The sequence below is a fragment of the Neomonachus schauinslandi genome, chromosome X (assembly GCF_002201575.2).
Source record: "Neomonachus schauinslandi chromosome X, ASM220157v2, whole genome shotgun sequence".
NCBI classification, from domain to species: Eukaryota; Metazoa; Chordata; class Mammalia; order Carnivora; family Phocidae; genus Neomonachus; species Neomonachus schauinslandi.
In genome coordinates this window covers 20,905,392-20,924,549 of record NC_058419.1, presented here as the reverse complement: position 1 = coordinate 20,924,549, position 19,158 = coordinate 20,905,392, and the positions used below count along the sequence as shown (strand labels likewise).

The 19,158-nt window shown below is 45.7% G+C and overlaps 1 protein-coding gene across 2 annotated transcripts in view; it reads left to right on the top strand.

Moving 5' to 3' along the window:
• The window catches only part of OCRL (OCRL inositol polyphosphate-5-phosphatase), a 52,866-nt gene extending 44,617 nt beyond the window's left edge, over positions 1-8,249 (top strand). For both annotated transcript variants that reach the window (XM_044911970.1, XM_044911969.1), the window contains 5 exons: positions 1,968-2,084; positions 3,114-3,198; positions 3,825-3,952; positions 5,501-5,612; positions 5,792-8,249. In XM_044911970.1, the coding sequence (XP_044767905.1) occupies positions 1,968-2,084; positions 3,114-3,198; positions 3,825-3,952; positions 5,501-5,612; positions 5,792-5,913 (564 nt within the window). In that variant the 3' untranslated portion in view covers positions 5,914-8,249. The remainder of the gene's footprint in view (positions 1-1,967; positions 2,085-3,113; positions 3,199-3,824; positions 3,953-5,500; positions 5,613-5,791) is intronic.
• Positions 8,250-19,158: the final 10,909 nt, after the last annotated feature.

Here is a 19,158-nt window from a genome sequence, read left to right as displayed (position 1 = left end):
TGTATTGCCTTAATGACTTAGTACAAGAAAAGTGCCAGTTGGATGTCGAGTTTTTTAAAAAGTACATGAATCAATGCTGAATAATTTATATATGGTAAGTTTGGAGGCATCTGCTAAATCTATACACGTGTTGCGTTTGCTTCAGAAAGTGAGCAGAGTGCATTATGGACAGTGCTTTGGTTCAGATACCATGTGGATGCCTGGATTTAATACTTGCAACCGGAAAGAAGTTAGTGGATGAGCCACTGATAAGAAATTCTGGCAGCTACAGGGAACATGAATATCAAATGATAGAATCCCAGGGAAAGAAAGAAAGGAAGCAAAATGAATGTGAAGAAAGTAGATTTTAAACAGTAACCAACTGTCATACTCTTTTCTTATTCTCTTAGAAAGGTACAGCGGCTTTAAAAGGTCACCAATGCTTTTGAAGAACATAATGTTAAGCCGAGCCCTTAGCTCTGCTCTAGTGTACACAGTCTCTGGAAGTAGTGAAACACTTCTTTTCTTTTCCATAAAGCAACATGGCTGGGGGTTGGGGATGGAATTTACAGAATTGCCTAAAGTTGAAAGTACACAATATATAACCCTTAAGCTGGAGGTGGAGAGGGGGGGAAGATGCAAAAAATTGCTCACCATTTTCTCCACTAGGATTTTTCTGAAGGCTGCCTTCATATGACTTTTAATCTGTTTCAAACACCTTTTTGTTTTTTTAAAAGATTTTATTTATTTATTTGACAGAGAGATAGCGAGAGCAGGAACATGAGCGGGGGAGTGAGAGAGGGAGAAGCAGGCTTCCCACTGAGCAGGGAGCCCGACGCGGGGCTCGATCCCAGGACCCCGGGATCATGACCTGAGCCAAAGGCAAATGCTTAACAACTGAGTCACCCAGGCGCCCCTCAAACACCTTTTTTTTTTTTTTAAAGATTTTATTTATTTATTTGAAAGAGACACAGCGAGAGAGGGAACACAAGCAGGGGCAGAAGGAGAGGGGGAAGCAGGCTTCCTGCAGAGCAGGGAGCCCAATGCGGGGCGCGATCCCGGGATCCTGGGATCATGACCTGAGCCGAAGGCAGACGCTTAACGACTGAGCCACCCAGGCGCCCTCAAAAACCTTTTTAATATAATTTCTATTTGACTATATAGACATAAGATAATTGAGTTTATTTCCCCAGCCATTTACAAGTTCAGATTTAGTTGTTGTCACTTTTGGGTTTTTCTCTTAGATTCTTTCAGCAGAATCTAAGAAAGTAGAAGGGTATGTGAAAGGGGTCACAGCCCTGAGAAATCTCTGCTGAGTTATTAATATAAAGAGTAACTTCTGGACTCAGACCCTGAACTTTTCACAGTATTTCTGGCTCTTGGTATGCTGTATTTGGTTTACTGTTTTTGGATCTTCAGAGTTACGAGTTTTAGTGCCTTAAGATTAGACCTTCCATTGAGCCTGAAATATTCACGAATGTAGGTGTAATGTGGAGAATTGTCTTTAATTTCTGAGGACCAGAGAGCCTCATTGAAATCAACAATGAAAACGGTAACATTTGTGGTAAGACCTGAGAGAATAGTAAGTTCAAAGTCAACAGAAACCTCTCCGAGGACTGTACAGACCGCTGTGCTGGAACGGCCCCCAGGTCTCGGGCGGCGCGCGCACTCCGCGGCGACCGTACTGCCAAAGTGCTTGTTCTGCGCGTCACCCCTGAGAGGATTTACAACACACGGTGCACCACATGATGAACATAATAAACCCAAATGGAATGCTTAACTGTTAAGCATCTAAAAGAGGAAGAAAATCTTTTAACTGTGGGAATCCGTATCAAGTGCGTTCTGACCAGGGATGTCCCCAGTAAGAAAAAATGACAAATCTTAAGAGATGAAGATCACATTGTACCTACATAAAGCAGAATATGAAGGAGATTAGGTTACACAAATTTTTATTGAGACCTCTTTGAATCTCCATTTTCATCTCTTAGGAGAAATCCCTTCTGCAGATGGTTCCCTTGGATGAAGGTGCCAGTGAGAGACCCCTTCAGGTCCCCAAGGAGATCTGGCTTCTGGTAGATCACTTATTCAAGTACGCCTGTCACCAGGTAAGTGATCGTGGGCCTGCCCTGCAACTTTGGGAGGTGTGTGAATCCGGTAGGAAATGATAATACCTCGTGTCAGTATAGGGCTTGTAACTTTCCCGAGCTACATTCACCGAGCAGCACTATCAGGTCATCTGGGCAGATGGAAGTGTCCTTATTTACAGATATGAGACTTCAAGCCTGCAACCTAAGTGATTCAGCTAAGACCACAGCATAAGTGTGATGACGGAGCCAGGCCCAAACCGAGCACGCCTGTCTCCTGACTACACACACTTTCCCCTGGACCGCTGTGTACCTCAGTCTGTAATGCCTGCTTTGGGTCTCGTGTAGGCATTGCAGATTTTAAAGTCCAAAGCACACTTCAAGCCCATTTCTTTAATTTGGTTTTCCTTTTTTAATCCTATCTAAAATGCTAGCTACCTCGAACCCAACCCCCCAGAAAGAGAAATTTCTTGGGACTAAATTGGAGGAAAATGTTTTCTTACCTACTGAAGAGTAATAGAACTCAAAGGCAAGGTTTGGTGTGGGCATGCCATTAACCTCTGCCCTAGCCTTCCCTAGTATCAGTATCTGGATGTGGTTCAGCTGTTTGGACTCTGCCTTCTCCTTGGCAGGAAGCTAGAAGTGGGGACACCTCGTCACCCACTCTAGCTATCTAGTCCTCTGCCATCTCAGGTATAGGCTAAAACCTTTGAAGATCATGTTCTGTTTTGAAACAAAATTTCACGTGGATTATACAGATGATAAATGGAAAAGATGCCTTTGTTACACCTCTATTCCTAATCACGAGTACACATATTACCCTTCCATTTGCATCCTGCCACTCTCTCTCTCTCTTTTTTAATTTATTTTTTTTATTAACATATATTATTTGTTTCAGGGGTACAGGTTTGTGATTCTTCAGTCTTACACAGTTCACAGCGCTCACCATAGCACATACCCTCCCTGCCACTCTCTTGATTCCTGGGTGGTCTTCAGAACCTTAGGGCTGATTATCTTGCCTTGTTCCATTCATTGTGACCTCTCTGGTAGGAGGACCTGTTCCAAACCCCTGGAATGCAGGAGGAGTTACAGCAGATCATTGATTGTCTGGATACTAGCATTCCCGAGACAATCCGTATCCTTTTTGACAAAGGCCTAGGAAGCTGGATGAAGAATTTTTGACCAAACTCTCCTTCCTATCCACATTTGAGTTTTGTGATTCCATCTTTACTTTCTTTGTAACTGTCTTTTATTATAAGGTAATCATTGACTCTGCAGTTGCTTTTCAATCCCTTTCAGGAACTTTTGACTTCTCTCTGTCTCAGACTCTTACTGAAGAATCAAGGGGTAGGTAACAACGACTTTTAATAAACGTGGAACATAGGACCCACAGCACTGGTACTGTTCTGCTTCAGGCCATTGATCACTCCTGCCGCCACATGTGTTGTCACTAGGACATGGAAGAGGATGGGAAACATTGGTGACTAGTTTCAGGGACTGATGCAGTGTGACTGTCATTCTGCACACCATATTCCCCTGACTCTCAAGTTGAGCCAAACCTCCCAAGAGTCTTTGATCAATTCTGTAGCAACTCAGCTGCAGCATACCTGGACCAATAAAATATCAAACCCCAGTTAGGATCAGTGTGCCCTGAATAATAGGAAGGAAACTGTCCCTGAGGGAGCTGGAGGAAGAAAGCAAATCGGGTCTCTGTGTGGCCTTTTTCCTGGAGCCCCTTTCCCTTGACTTAAATTAATCCAGCTGGCAGTAATCACTCTGTGGCTGAAGCACTGCTCATTTTCCTGGAAGCCCTGCCAGAGCCCGTCATCTGTTATGAGCTGTATCAGCGATGCCTTGACTCTGCTCAGGATCCCCAGAACTGCCGACAGGTGAGTTTTACTGCTCTGAGGATGTGTCTGGGGCAAGTGCCCCCAGAGAGAAATCAATTTCAGATGTGTAGCTAGCTATGTGGTAGGATGGGTCTGAATTTGTCACTCATGGCAGGACACCAGCATTGAGAGTTGGGACTCGTAAATTTTAGGTTATTTCCTGTTATATTTGCCACACTTTTCTAGTTGGCCTATTGAGTAGGGCAGATACCTCTACTCTGGCATAGGATTGGTGAAGCTGATCATGGAATTCTGGCTGATATTACCAGGAAGGGTCCGTGACACTTGTGAGCCTTTCTCCTTTTTGTCTTCTTGGTGTTTTTTTTTTTTTTTTTTTTTTTTAAAGATTTTTTTTATTTATTTGCAAGAGAGCACAAGTCGGGGGTGGGGAGGGACAGAGGGAGAGAGAAAAGCAGACTCCCTGCTGAGTGGGAAGCCTGCCGCAGGGCTCGATCCCAGGACCCCGAGATCATGACCTGAGCCGAAAGTAGACACTTAACCAACTGAGCTACCCAGGAACCCCCTTGGTGTTTTTTGGGGTTTTTTTTAAGATTTTATTTTTAGGGACACCTGGGTGGCTCAGTTGGTTAAGCGTCTGCCTTCGGCTCAGGTCATGATCTCAGGGTCCTGGGATCGAGTCCTGCATCGGGCTCCTTGCTCAGTGGGGAGCCTGCTTCTCCCTCTGCCTGCCGCTCTCCCTGCTTGTGCGCTTGCTCTCTCTGACAAATAAATAAATAAAATCTTTTAAAAAAAGATTCTATTTTTAAATAATCTCTACACCCAGTGTGGGGCTCGAACCCACAACCCTGAGATCAAGAGTCGCATGCTCCACTCACTGAAGCCAACCAGGTGCACCTTCTTGGTGTTTGTTTTTAATCTTGAAATAATTTTGATGCACAGTGGCTGAGAATACTATTCAGTCAGACTAGTGAGTATTGGGAGGAGCTCCCATCCATGCTAAATGACATTGCATGGAAAACCATTGAGCTTGGCAGATGCCATGGCTACCTGTTTGAGGAGATGGGAAAAGAGCAGATTAATACTAACCTGCTTGTGAGGTGCGGTATGTGTGTGAATGTGTGATGACCACATCACACATATGAATGTGGCCTGGTCATTGAGTGTACAGGGGCCAAACAGTATGACCTTTTTTTTTTTTTTAAGATGTTATTTATTTATTTGATAGAGAATGGGAAAGAGAGTGAGAGAAAGCACAAGCAGGGGGAGCAGCAGAGGGAGAGGGAGAAGCAGACTCCCCGCTGAGCAGGGAGCCCATTGCGGGGCTTGATCCCAGGACCCTGAGATCATGACCTGAGCCAAAAGCAGACACTTAACCAACTGAGCCACCCAGGCACCCCCAGTATAACCGTTCTGACTTGGAAGTTTTCATTTGGCAGGGACTCTGGTAGTCATGAGGAAATAAAAGAGAGTTGTGACAGATGAATGGGGTCCTGTATGGGTTGGATTATAAACTACTATGACAGCTTTAAGCTCTTCTTACTCCCTTTCACTTGTTCTCACTGCCCACCCCCCCTTTTTTAAAAACAGGTGATTTCTCAGCTTCCAAGATGCCATAGAAATGTTTTCCATTACTTGATGGCATTCCTTCGAGAACTCTTAAAATTCTCTAAATACAACAACGTCAGCGAAAACATGATCGGTAAGAGTACTTCATGAGAACGGCCACATGAGCAGGGGGGCGGGCTGGTTGGGATGGCCTCCATGTCCGGGCACATGGCCTGCTGCCCTCATCCCCTGGCCCCCAGTTTCCCATCCCTGAGGCTTTGCTTAGGTTGTGTCTGACAAAGGGTTTCCCTTTTCCTTTCTCTCACCCTCTAGCCACTCTTTTCACTAGTCTTCTCCTAAGGCCTCCACCCAACCTTATGGCAAGACAGACTCCAAGTGACCGTCAGCGTGCTATCCAGTTCCTTCTGGGGTTTCTTGAGAGCGATGAAGACTAATGAGCCTTTTCTTCTTACTACTCTCTGAGATTCTAGAGGCGGAAGATCTTGGGCACCAAGTATTTCAGAATGATTTGAAAAGTCATGCCACAGGAAGGGTCTGTTGCAGAATTTTGAGGCTGTTGGCATGAAAAGGTTGTTTCTAGTGCAAGAGGAAGAGAGTTTCCTAATCCCTCCCTTACCATATCCTACACAGCAAAATACTTTTAGACTTATATTGCCAAGCCAAAGGTACCATATGTTGGTGTTTTTGTGTTCTCTCTTTATGAGGCAAAGAGATCTGTATTTACACTCCTTTACCTGGGGATGTGTTCGTTGCCCTCCTGCCCAGCTATCATGATTGTCCTTAGCACCCTAGGCCTAGATTCTGAGATGTTCCTGTTCTAGGTCTACAAGCACTACGTGCTATAGCTCCGACTTGTCTGTAGTCCTTCGTCTAAAGCACTTTTGCCTGACCCCCTCCCATATCACCCCTTTGCACTCCACTCCACTAGTTAGTTCTATTACGTCGAAGGAAGTCTGAGTGAAGCTAGCGACTCTTCGGATGTCCCCAGCAGTGAGTTAACCATCTACATGTGGTTGTGACATGCATTTGTGCATTTCTACTACGGTGGCATCTGTATGTCTGTAACATTGGCCTTTTCCTGGATCTGCACTGGGTGGAACCATATTCTCTTGTCTCAGACCACATTTACTAGCAGAACTTTAGGCTAGAGATGACATCCCATTGATGTGAGAATCACCATCAGAGTGGAAGCACTTTGAGCATTTCAGAAGTGAGAATATTCATGTTTGACAGGTCCTGCTTTCTACCATCCCTTTCTGTTCTTAATCAAATTTTACATGAGAATTAATCCTGGTTGTCTGGGAGACCCATTGCCCACTTAGAAATCCACCTCCAGAGCAATGCTTGCATTGCAGTCAAAAAGGCAGGCTGGACCTCAAGTGGGCCTCTCTGGTGGTACTGCTCCTCCCCCCAGCAGGGTATTATGGATAACCCTTGGAACCCCCTCTCTGGTCTCCTGAAATACCGGGGGGCAGATGTTGCCCCCTCCCTCATCAGGCTGGCTCTGGGCTTTACGACCAGCTCCCCATGGCTCCTAGTCACCTTATCGAGTGTTACGGAAAAGAGACTATGCAGTGGGCCCAACGAAGCCCCTTTCTCTCCCACCCAAGACAACCCTCTGAGCTTTTCATTTACTCAAGCTCTGTGGGGCGGCATTCTTTTTTTTTTTTTTTTTTTAATTATTCTGTGTTGGTGGGCAAATCAGCTACCAGCCACTGACTGCAAAACTGCCTGATGCAGTTGGCTTCTTCCTGGATTTCTTTCATTAAAACCACCCTGAGTCAACTCATTCTTGACTGTTAACATTAAATCCAAGGAGCATAATGTACGGACTCTGTGTCTTGTCTTGGGCATTGACTCCTGACTCTTCTAGCACATTGAAGGAGAGAGCCAGGGGAAACACCACTGCTGAATGGTTCTTCAGTTCCCCCCATCTCTCGTAAGTTGAGTTCTGTGGGGGAAGAAAAGGTATGTATCCTGTGATATTCTGGTTAAACCCTTTCCTGATTTGGAGTTACGGAACTAGGAGTCAAGTTCCTGGTGCCAAATAGCTGCAGATCTGATAGGTCAGAACTTCGTTAATGGAAGATTGTGAGCAGAATGCTTTTGTCATCTGCATTAGGCCAGAAAGTGATCATAGGAGAGGCAGATTATAGAAGCTGGGTCAAGGTCATAACACAAAGACAGGGAAATGACTGTCCTGGGCACATTGTCTAGTATACTGCCAACCTGGGATCTTTGGATCATCAAGGATATGGTTGGTGGGGACCGAATGCACCATCCTAGCTCTTTGCTTATGAGGCAAATGCACTAAATTTGTTTACCGCCTCTCCGTTTTTCCAGCTCTGGCCCTGGGATGTATACAGCATTAAGGGTTTGAGACAATCTCTAGGTAGGGAAGACAGAAATGGAGTAGATGTAAGAAATCTGCTCCCCTACTGTGCCTACTCCAGCACGCCAACCTCTAATTCCTAAGTAACTCTAATGCGCTATTTATTTCATAGCTCCTCTGAAGGAAGGAGTTCAGATCCAGCTGGTAGAGAAGAACTCTGCATCTGTATTGTTTTAGGGAAGAAATGGTTCGAACCCACGTTGGTGACATTGCATTAGTTTCCCCTTTCACTGTTTTCTGGTTCTTATTCTGTAATTGTTATATTTTCCAGAAATGTCTTGGTCACTAAGCAAAGCTGCTAGTGGGATTCTGTATTTTGTGTCATCTTTTTTATTATAATTTATTGCAGATTTTTTTCTGAATAAATATATGTTGTGTGAAAAATCAGTGTGATCTTGGTAAAGAAAAACTGAGGAGGGAGGCTTATGTCACTGGGTCCCACTTGACTGCAGTCCTCACAGCTATGACGGTACCGTCATTTCCTGTCTTACAGGGAAATCTAAGAATTCTCAGTATATTTGCCCTTGGGTGCGAGAAGAAGCCACGTATTTTCAGAGACTAAGAAGGAAGTCACAGCACTTCCAGAGGCCAGCCCAGGATCTTATCTTAACCCTGGGGATTCAGGGAACAAAATAACACTGTTAGGGAAAAAGATGTTGATTCTTTATGCATGTAAATGTCACACCGGGTCAGATCCTTGATCATCCCACCCCCACAAACGCCAACATACACATTTTGGGAGGATGCAGTGTCCTTGCCAACATAGCCTCAGCAGTTTAGACATGCCCCTACACCTGTTTTCACAGGATTCATTTGGCAACCTTTGAAAACCAGTTTTGAACCTTTGTTACCTCTTGGGGGGACAAAGTCCATAGATTTAGTACTTTGGGGGGCTCTAATCTGAACTTTGAGAGGAAACCCCTAATTTGAGCATGGTGCCTTTTATTCCCCTGCCGATCTCCATGTGGGTTCCGTTCCCTTTGAGACCAAAGAGGCCTCAGCTGGAGCTTTCTTGGCAACCAGGGCCGTCTTCCAGTTCGGTCTGACTATGAGCTTGACCCTGATGAATGTGCTGATTCAGTGTTGTCATCAACAGTTTTTTTAGCCCCACCCGCAGCCTTGGCAGAGGAAGGTGTTTCCTTTTGAGAGCAGTGTCCCCCCAGCGGGCGGAGATGACTGACACCCAGCAGTTTTTACACAGCAGCAGGCAGTGTGGGCCGAGCAGCCTCAGTGACTCCCTTCCCAGAGGTGACAAACTGCACCCCTGGCTACTGTTACAGGAGAACCGCTAGGGTCTTTCGGACCACAGGGCAAGTGGATGACCTGGCTCGTGGTGTAGCCTAATAGTTTACAGCTACACACTGCCCGAGTGGGAGCGCCAAGTGTGAGGGAGAGAGCCTTAGGGATCCAACCCCATCTCATGGTTCCGACGGGCTGAGTCAGGCTCAGAAGGGACAAGGAGGGACTCGAGGTCACTTAGGTTAGTGACACAGCATGCCACAGTGGGGAAAAAGAGTTTAAACTTTGGTGTTAGACCTAGTTCTTTCTTCCAACTTTTTATTACAAAACCTTTCAAACGTACAGAAAAGTCAGAAGGATACAGTGAACACCCTATACCCTTAACTCACCACCTGTTAACATTTTGCCACCCTTCATCTCAGAGAGGTCTGTCTGATCTTCGCTCTGGACTCTGCCACTTCCTCCTTGTGTGTGACCCTGGACTGGCTAGCCTGTAGTTTCCTGGCCTAGAAAATGGAACGGGCATAGCACTTATTTTGATGACTTAACTACATCTCCTCACTTCCCTCTTAAAAACTCCTTAGTGACTTCCCAGTGCATTTAGAAGAAACTCCAAACTTCCCATGGCCTACCAGGCCCTGCATTATTAAATGAGAAAGAAACAACGTGGCAGGCACGGTACCTGGCACGCAGTGGGTGCTGCATAGATGTTAACCTATGCCCTGCGCCCCTTAGCTCTCCCCTGTATTTCACTGATTCTCTCACACTGCCAAAGGCTTTCTGGCTTTCATTTGATGTTAACCTTGTCAACTAGATACAGTCAGACCCCACGCTCAGCCTACTCCACTGCCTTCCTCCCCCCTGCCCACCACAGACACACCACAGTGCCCCCTTCTTTTTTTTTTTTTTTAAAGATTTTATTTACTCATTCGAGACACAGAGATACAGAGAGAGAGAGAGCATGAGCTGGAGGAGAGGCAGAGGGAGAGGGAGAAGCAGGCTCCCCGCAGAGCCAGGAGCCGGACATGGGGCTCGATCCCAGGACCCTGGGATCACGACCCAAGCCGAAGGCAGACGCTTAACCATCTGAGTCACCCAGGCGCCCCCCACAGTGCCCCCTTCTATACTTGTGTATTTCAGCCTTCTGCTGCACATGTTTGGGGAGTAGGGGTGAGGTGTAAATTAAAGGATGAATAATGAGCTACCGTCACCAGCATGTGACACCTGGCTGTTGTTGAGCCTCAGGAACCACACCTGCCGTTCTGCCCATCCCCCCAGGCGCCTCCTTTTGCTCTTTCCTGCCCTGCCCTGGGTGCCTGGTTCCTGGCCCTTCTTTCTCTCTCTGCTTTGTAGATAAATCCCCCCTCTAGTTTCCACCTTTGCTGCTCCTACCTGAATTGGTTCTTACTCAGCCAATGCTACTTACCTTCTCCCTTGTCTGTCCTGTGGAAGCTGCTCCCATACCCCAGGCCCCCAGGTGAAGAGGGGCTTGCCTTTTCTTCGATCACACTTTGAAGCCGTGGTTTTGTGCCGCTCAATTCCCCTTCTTCAATCTAGATGAGTGCTTCTCAACCCTGGCTACTCACTAGAGTCATCTAGGGCATGTTTCTCAAAGTGTGGGCCCCAAATGATTATCACCTGGAAACTGGTCTAAATCAGTGGTTCTTTTTTTTTTTTAAAGATTTTATTTATTTATTTGACACAGAGAGCTAGAGAGGGAACATAAGCAGGGGGAGTGGGAGAGGGAGAAGCAGGCTTCCCGCTGAGCAGGGAGCCCGACGCGGGGCTTGATCCCAGGACTCTGGGATCATGACCTGAGCCGAAGGCAGACCCTTAACAACCTGAGCCACCCAGGCGCCCCTAAATCAGTGGTTCTTAACCCTGGCCACAGAACCCAGGGTTTTAAAAAATACCAGTGCCTACATCCCACCTTAGAATGTTTGAATGCTCACCAGTAATGCTCCCCTGCCCCCACCAATGCACTCTGACACTATCCTTTCACTCCTCCCAATTAGCTAAGCTCTTTCCCACCTCAGGGCCTTTGCACATGCCACTTTCCTCTATCCAGAAACCACCTCTCTTGTGCACTTTAGAATAGCTCAGCTGCCATCTTTGCCAAGCCTAACAAAGTCACCACCACCCCCAGCACCTCCATTCCATTCATTTTCTTTGCTTCCATTCCAGGGCTTCCTGGCATAGCCTGGTAGCTGGCTGACTGCTCCTAGGACTGCATATATCATTCATTCCTCAGTCCTCCTCTTCCTGTCTTGCTGACCCTTCATAGACTTGCGCCTCAGGGACTGAGAGGCAGGAAATTGCTGTGGTTCTTTGCATAGGCTCCAACAGCCGGATTGCCTGGATTCAAATCCCAGCTCTACCACTTTTAGATGTCCAACCTTAGGCAAAAGTAGATTGACCTCTCTAGGCCTCATTTACCACATTTTGTTTGTTTGTTTGTTTGTTTATTCATTTGAACGAGCGAGTGAGCAGGGGGAGGGGATAGAGGGAGAGCGAGAATCCCAAGGAGACTCTGTGCTGAGCATGGAGCCCAGCACGGGGCTTGATCTCAAAAGCCTGAGATCACGACCTGAGCTGAAATCAAGAGTCAGACGCTCAACCAACTGAGCCACCCAGGCGCCCCAGTTACCCCATCTTAAAATGGAAGTAATAATAGTATCTTTCCTCATAGGATAATCATGAGATGGTATCAGCTAGTACATTTCAAGGGCCGGGAACTGTGCCCACTGCATAAGTACTAAATAAATGGCAGCTAGTATAATGACTCCAAAACCTTCCACTGGCCTCAAGGCCCAGACCTCTCTTCCTCAGCCCTTCCCCTCTCAGCAGGTGGCCACACCCTTTACTTTGTGAAAATATCAAAGTGGTTAGCTGAAGCAGCCCTCAAAGCCTTGCTCTGCAAATCAAAATGTCACAGCTTTACCTCACCCCTCCCCCTTCCCACCTGTGTCAGAAATAAGTGGTCTTCCTTCTTGCCTAGGCTAACTCTTCCAACTGTGCTTGGAGTCCATCTCTTCCCATCCTCACTGGACTTGTTGCCATCATTCATCACCACCACCCCACCCCACCCCCTACCTTGCATCTTCAATATCAGCCATTCACTCAACAAGTGTTTATCGAGGCCTCCTGTATGCCGGGCGCTGTTCAAGGTGCTGATGATATAGCCGCCACGGTGCTTTCACTAGGAGGGTGGGGTGGGATGGGGTAAGCAGACAGAAATAGTGCACAAGGTAACTAGAGAGCATGACAAATGCTCTGGAGAGAATAAAGCAGGGTGACATGCCAGAGGGCACAGCAAGCAGACTTGGTCAGGGAAGGTTGCTTTGAGGAGGTGATGGTTGCTAAGACCTAAATCTCAGGAGGCCAGAAGGTCCCATACCTTGATTTGAATGATGATTACACAGTATATATGCTCCTGCCCCCCAAAAAAGCCAGCTATACAAGATCTGGCAAAGAACATTCCAAGCAAAGGAAAGAGCAAATGCAAAGACCTTAAGGCAGCAAAAGCAGCTTGCTGTGTTCGGGAGAGAGGCGGAAAACAGTGGGGTGGAGGTAGGGGTGCTGGATGAGAGGTGGGCAGGGCCTGTGGAGCCTGGGGAAGGAGGCTGCCTTTTATTTTATTTTATTATTTTTAAAGATTTTATTTATTTATTTGACAGAGAGAGAGACAGTGAGAGAGAGAACACAAGCAGGGTAAGTGGGAGAGGGAGAAGCAGGCTTCCCGCGGAGCAGGGAGCCCGATGTGGGACTCGATCCCAGGACCCTAGGATCATAACCTGAGCCGAAGGCAGATGCTTAACGACTGAGCCACCCAGGCGCCCAGAGGCTGCATTTTATACTACAGGCAACAGGAAGCCCTGGATGACTTCACTGGAACTTCATGATTTTTGCTTCTCCTTATCTTAATAATAGTAATAGTCACTAACAACTACAGCTATCATTTACTCCAGGTGCTGTACTAATACATTTGACCTCACTTTCAGCCTTGACAACCACTTTATTAAGTACTACTTTATCCACCTTTCATAAGTAGATAAAACCGGCCCAGAGAGGCTACTGAGCTTGGTACTTGACTAGTGGCAGACCAGAATATGACCCCAGACCAAAATTTGTGCTTTTACATATAGCCAGTATCTCCCCAGCTGGAGTGGGGATGAAAATGGGGATGCTCCTTGAAATCTCTCTTGAAGCTGTATCCCAAGATTTCATGACCTGCCAGAAGCTCAGATTAACCTGACTCTGACCCTGACCAACTTCTCCTGGCAAATTCCTCTCTCCCTTCAGCCAGGCTTGAACCTTTGATTATTTTTGGTCCCTGCCCCACTTCTAATCAGTCACCAATTGCAATTCAACAAATATTTATGGAGCACCTGCTAAGTGTGGGCCACTGTGCAACGTTCTGAAGGAAACCAAAATGAGTAGAACTGGTCATCATAAGACATACATAATATTTTTTATAAAGAAGGAGGAAGAAAAGAGGGAAGGAAAAGGAGAGAGGGAAGGAGGGAAAAAAGAAAGAGGGAAGAAAGGAAGAGGGAGGGGAGGGGAGAAAAGGTGTGATGGGACATTCTTAGGGGGCCAAAGTCAGGTTGTTCAGTCTCGTCCGTCTGACCCCCCTTTGCACTGTCCACTTCCCTCGCCCCACCACCAAATTCAAACACTCATTACCTCAGGCCTGGCGTGTCCTGTTTAACCCCTTTCTGACTAATTTTTCCGCTCCCTTTCAGTTTATTCTACACACATCACTGCCAGACTAATCCTAGTGCTCTGCTTTGATGTGGTTAACCTCATCAAAACCCCTCAGAGTCCCGAGGCTCCACTTACCATAGAAGTTCCAGTTCTTCAGCTTGGAATTAAAGCTCTCCTTAGTCTCTTCTGCCCACCTCTCTGGCCAAAACTCCCACTCTTGACCTTGTCATGCCCTTACCTTCCCTAAACTCACGTACACTCCACTTGGGCTCAGTCTGTGTCAGCCACTTGGAACTCTCTAGCCCCTGCCACTCCACCTGCCCAAACCCTATCAAACCCAAATGTCACCTCCTCCAGGAAGTCTTTTCCTACAACTCCCACTTCCTCTGAACTCTTAGAACCTTCCCTTTGTACCACTATTTTAACATACCACACACAAAAAAAGTGTTGTTGCCCATCTGGGACTAGAAGCATCATGCGAGTGGGAACCAAGCTGGGCATATTTTGGATTTCCCCACAATGCCTCGGACAGAGTAAGTGCTCAACGATATTTGGTTAATAAATAAAGATTGTCCTTCAAAGCACTTAAAGACAAGTCTGTATATAATAGGTGTTTCTGAAATGTGAATACATTTAATTATTCATACTGAACTCTATTAACATTAGAGGAGTTCGTTGTGGGTGTGTACAGTGTACTTAGTAAATTATATTAATGTCGTCCAAGAAGTTAATAGCTTTTAACGGCCATCCAGTACTATTTTCTATTGTTTTGTAGCCAACAAAATCAGCCTTGCTAAATTCGCGTTTTAAAAGTGATTCTCAAGGTTCCTCAAAAAATTAAAAATAGAACTACCATATGATCCATCAATCACATTTCTGGGTATAAGATCCAAAAGAATTGAAAACAGGGATTTGAACAGATATTTGCACACCCACTTTCATATCAGTATTATTCACAATAACTAAAATGTGGAACCAGCCCAAGTGTCCATTGATGGATGAATGGAGAAACAAAATGTGGTATCTGCATGCAGTGGAATATTATTCAACCTTAAAAATGAAGGAAATTCTGACATGTTATAGCATGGAAGAGCCTTGAGGACATTACGCTCAGTGAAATAAGCCAGGCATAAAAAGACAAGTACTGTATGATCCCACTTCTATGAGGTACCTAGCATTGTCAAATTTATAGATGGCAGGCAAGTAGATGGTGGTTACCAGGGGCTGGGGGAAGGGAGAAATGGGAAGTTGTTGTTTAATGGGTCTAGAGTTTTGGTTTTGCAAGATGGAAACATTTTGGGGATCTGTTGCACAACAATATGAATATATTTCACACTACTGAATCATACACTTAAAAATGACTACAGTGATAAATTGTGTTACTTTTTTACCACAATTTTAAGAATTAAAAAAAAATTTTTTAAGTGATTCTCAAAAGGTAAATTTAATCACAACACCCCTCTGTTTAAAGCCATTTGCTGGCTTCCCAGAATTAGGACCCACAAGGCCCTGCAGGTCTGAGTGCTGCTGACTCCAGCCTCCTCCCACATCCTGCCACCCGCATTCTCTCTGCTTCAGCTACACAAGGACTTGTTCCTTGCCTGCTCTCAGCTCCCTCTCTCCACAGAGCCAACTCCTCCCATGCTGTGCTCTCTCCCAGAGCATCATCACAGTGTGTATTTACACGTTCATTATGGGATCAGGCCGGTCTCCCACTGGGTCAGGAACTGTGGAGGCAGAGACCAGGGTTTATTTCCCTGACCGTGGTATCCCCAGCACCTGGCCTAAAGTCTGGCACCCAATAATCTGTGTCATCTACAACTCCAGTGTTGGCAGAGGCCAGGCAAAACATGCGTGTCTGCTGCTTGTCAAAGGGTAAATGAGTGTCACCTTCCTAGAAACAGTAGGGTCATGTATTGAGAGCCTAGAAACATTCATAGTAACAATTTTGCTTCTAGGAAATGACCCTAGAGGAGCACAAAGGGGTAAGTCCACACAGGGTCATCCTAGCATTATTCATTAGAGCAAAAACCTGGCAACAATCTACGTACCCTTCCGAACCAGAAGATGGGTAAACATGATACATATTTTATGGATAAAATATCATACAACCTTTACAAATAATGTTGCTGAGGAATGGAGACAGGGAAAATGCTAAGAGGTAACACTGAGCAGAAAAGCAGGCTTCTAAGTAGGTATGTACCAAATGTCCCTAAATTTAAGAAATCAGATATAATACATAAAGATAAAACATGTGATGTATAGCATGGTGAATATAATCAATAATACTGTTTCATATATTTGAAAGTTGCTAAGAGAGTAGTTTTTTTTTTTTTACCAAGTTTTTATTTAAATTGAAGTTAGTTAACATATAATGTAATATTGGTTTCAGGAGTAGAATTTAGGGATTCATCGCTTACATACAACACCCAGTGCTCATCACAAGTGCCCTCCTTAATGCCCATCACCCATTTAGCCCAGCCCCCCCCACCTCCCCCTCCGGCAACCTTCAGCTTGTTCTCTATCGCTAAGAGTCTCTTATGGTTTGCCACACTAAGAGAGTAGATCTTAAAAGTTCCCCTCACAAGAAAAAAATGTGTAATTCTGTGGTAATGGATGTTAACTAGACTTACTGTGATCATTTCACAATATATACAAATATTGAATTATGTTGTACACCGGAAACTGATATAATGTTATATATCAGTTATACCTCAATAAAAAGTAAAATTTAAAAAAGATAATCCATAGGCACAAAAATAGTGGAAGTCGATGCTCCATTCTGTAAATAGCAGTCACTCCTGGGTGGTGGCATTGTGGGCAGCGGTTGTTCCAGAATGTCTATAAAGGAAGGTTTCGAAGCCATTCAGAAGGAGGCTAGTCACTTTGTCTTGAAACTGCAAGCTGTATTTGCATAACAAGCGGAGTTTTTCCTTAAACTGCATATATATTTGGGGTGACTTTGGGGGTGCTGATGGAGATTATGGTGAAGCCCCCCAAAGCACCCTGCGATGCCAACCTAAATCATTTTTTTACCTTCATATTTGCCTGCTTCTCTAAATGTTTTACAATGAGCATCCATTACTTTTTATAGCAGAAAAAAGATTAAAGAAAACATTATTTCATAAGAGAAAGAAACGTCTGTGTGTTGGAATGAACGGACACAGTGTCCCGCTCAGGCTTGTAGGCGGCTGGAGAGGGCCTCTCGGGCACAGAGCCCGGCCCACTCCACACCACTTCCTCACATCCCAGGCCTGCTCTGTCCCTAGCATCTGCAAGCTTCTTTTCTTCTAGCTTCTGGCACGTCAGACCAGCACGCCGTCAGGCAGCCTCGGGGCCCTCCAGCCAGCCTCGCAGCTCCCCGGGGCATGAGGCTCTAAGCCACATCCTGACACAAAGCACACTTGCAAGGGCCATTTGGTGACCATGGGCCACTCCTCTATCTCCAATGGTGACCCTGGTTCCGAGGGGCAAGAATCATTTACTGATTGTGCCTGTGGCCGGTAGGTGGCAGAGGAGAGCGCTCCCAGTTGTAAAACGGGTATTTGAAGCTGCAGTTACTTTTCCAGTTTCATGATAATTTCTTTCTATTTTGAGGAATTTTATGGACTCTTCTCCTTACAGTCTCTTACTTACGGCCTCAAAAGTCAGCAAAAACAACAATTTTTCAGACATTATCTAAAGGCCATGGAGCTTTCAGCCCCATCTCCCTGAAAACAGGTGGGGTTAAAGATCATTTTCCTCTCTCGCTTCCTTCACCATCCCTCAATGTTGCCAGTTATTTAGAAAGTTTCAACAAGGGTGGGAGGTCATCTGGTTGCAGAAAGTTGATGAATTAGATCTTCTCCAGAGAGGGGTAAGGAGGGATGGAGGTGATGAGGAGATAGAAGAGGGGTGGGGGGCACAGATGTGAACAGGAAGGAAGAGAATAATCCCTGGCCAGACAATGGAGAGGAAGTGGAAAGAGAGGAGACCAAAAGGCTTTTTATACGTTGAATTGTGCTCCCCCACACAAAAATTCGTATGTTAGAGTCCTAACCTCCAGTACCTGTCATTGTGACCTTATTTGGAAATAAAAACATTGCAGATGTAATCAGTCAAGTAAAACGAGGTTATTTTGGAGTAGGGTGGGCCTTAATCCTGTATGACTGATGTCCTTATAAAAAGGGGAAATTTCGACCCAGAGACACACAGGGAGAATGTCATGTGAAGATGAAGGTAGAGATCTGAGTGATGAATCTACAAGCCAAGCGATACCACAGACTTCCAGCAAATGACCAGAAGCTATGGGAGAGGACTGGAACAGAGTCGCCCTTGCATCCCTCTGAAGGAACCAACCCTGCCAACCTTGATCTTGAACTTCTGGCTTCTAGAACTGTGAGAGAATAAATGTCTGTTGCTTAAGCCACCCAGTCTGTGGTACTTTGTTATGGCAGCCCTCGAAAACTAGGCTCTTTGGGGCAAGGTTCTAGGAAAAATGAGATGATGGCAGAAAATGGAGGTATTTCCTTTGCTCCTCCCCAGGACTGTATGCCCTGGTATAAAGGAGTGATGGCTGATGGAGAGAAGTCTTCCCGCTCTAACAATCTGTCCCCAACAGCCACACTTAAAAGAGTTGTCTCCACTTACTGTCCCCACTTCCTCACCTCCACTCACCCCTTGACCCTCTCTGGCCCTTCCCTCTGATGCCACTCTCATCAAGGTCACCAGTAACCACCATGTTTCCAAAGCCAAAGGTCATTTCTTAACCCTCACCTTCTCTAACTTCTCAGTACCACTTCCCCACTTCTGGAACACTCCCTCCACCAGGCTGCCAGGACCCAAACTCCTCCTGGTTTCTCTCCCACTTCACCCACCATTCTGTGGCAGGCTCCACTGCAGGCTCATCATCCTCCCTGGTCCTATCTCTAAAGGACAGCACATCCTAGGTCCTAGGCCTCGGGCTTGGGCCACTTCTCTTCTTACTCTATATTCTTGCTCCGTAAATCCCATCACTCTTCTGTCTGCTGTTGCCACCTATCCGCTAGTGAATCCCCAAATTCTGAAGCAGTGTCCTTCCCCGCCACCTTCTACTTCAGACACATTTACAGTGGTATCACATGCCATTCAGGATAGTCCACAGGCAATTACTTCAGGCAAAAATGGAATATACCCAGAAAAATCCCTTAAATACCCCAAAAGTGAAATAATGCTCCCAGGAAGCATGTCACACACACACACACACACACCAAGAATAGCTTTATTTTTTGATAAAGATTTTATTTTTACATAATCTTTCCACCCAATATGGTGCTCGAATTTATAAACCCCAAGATCAAGAATCGCATGCTCTACCGACTGA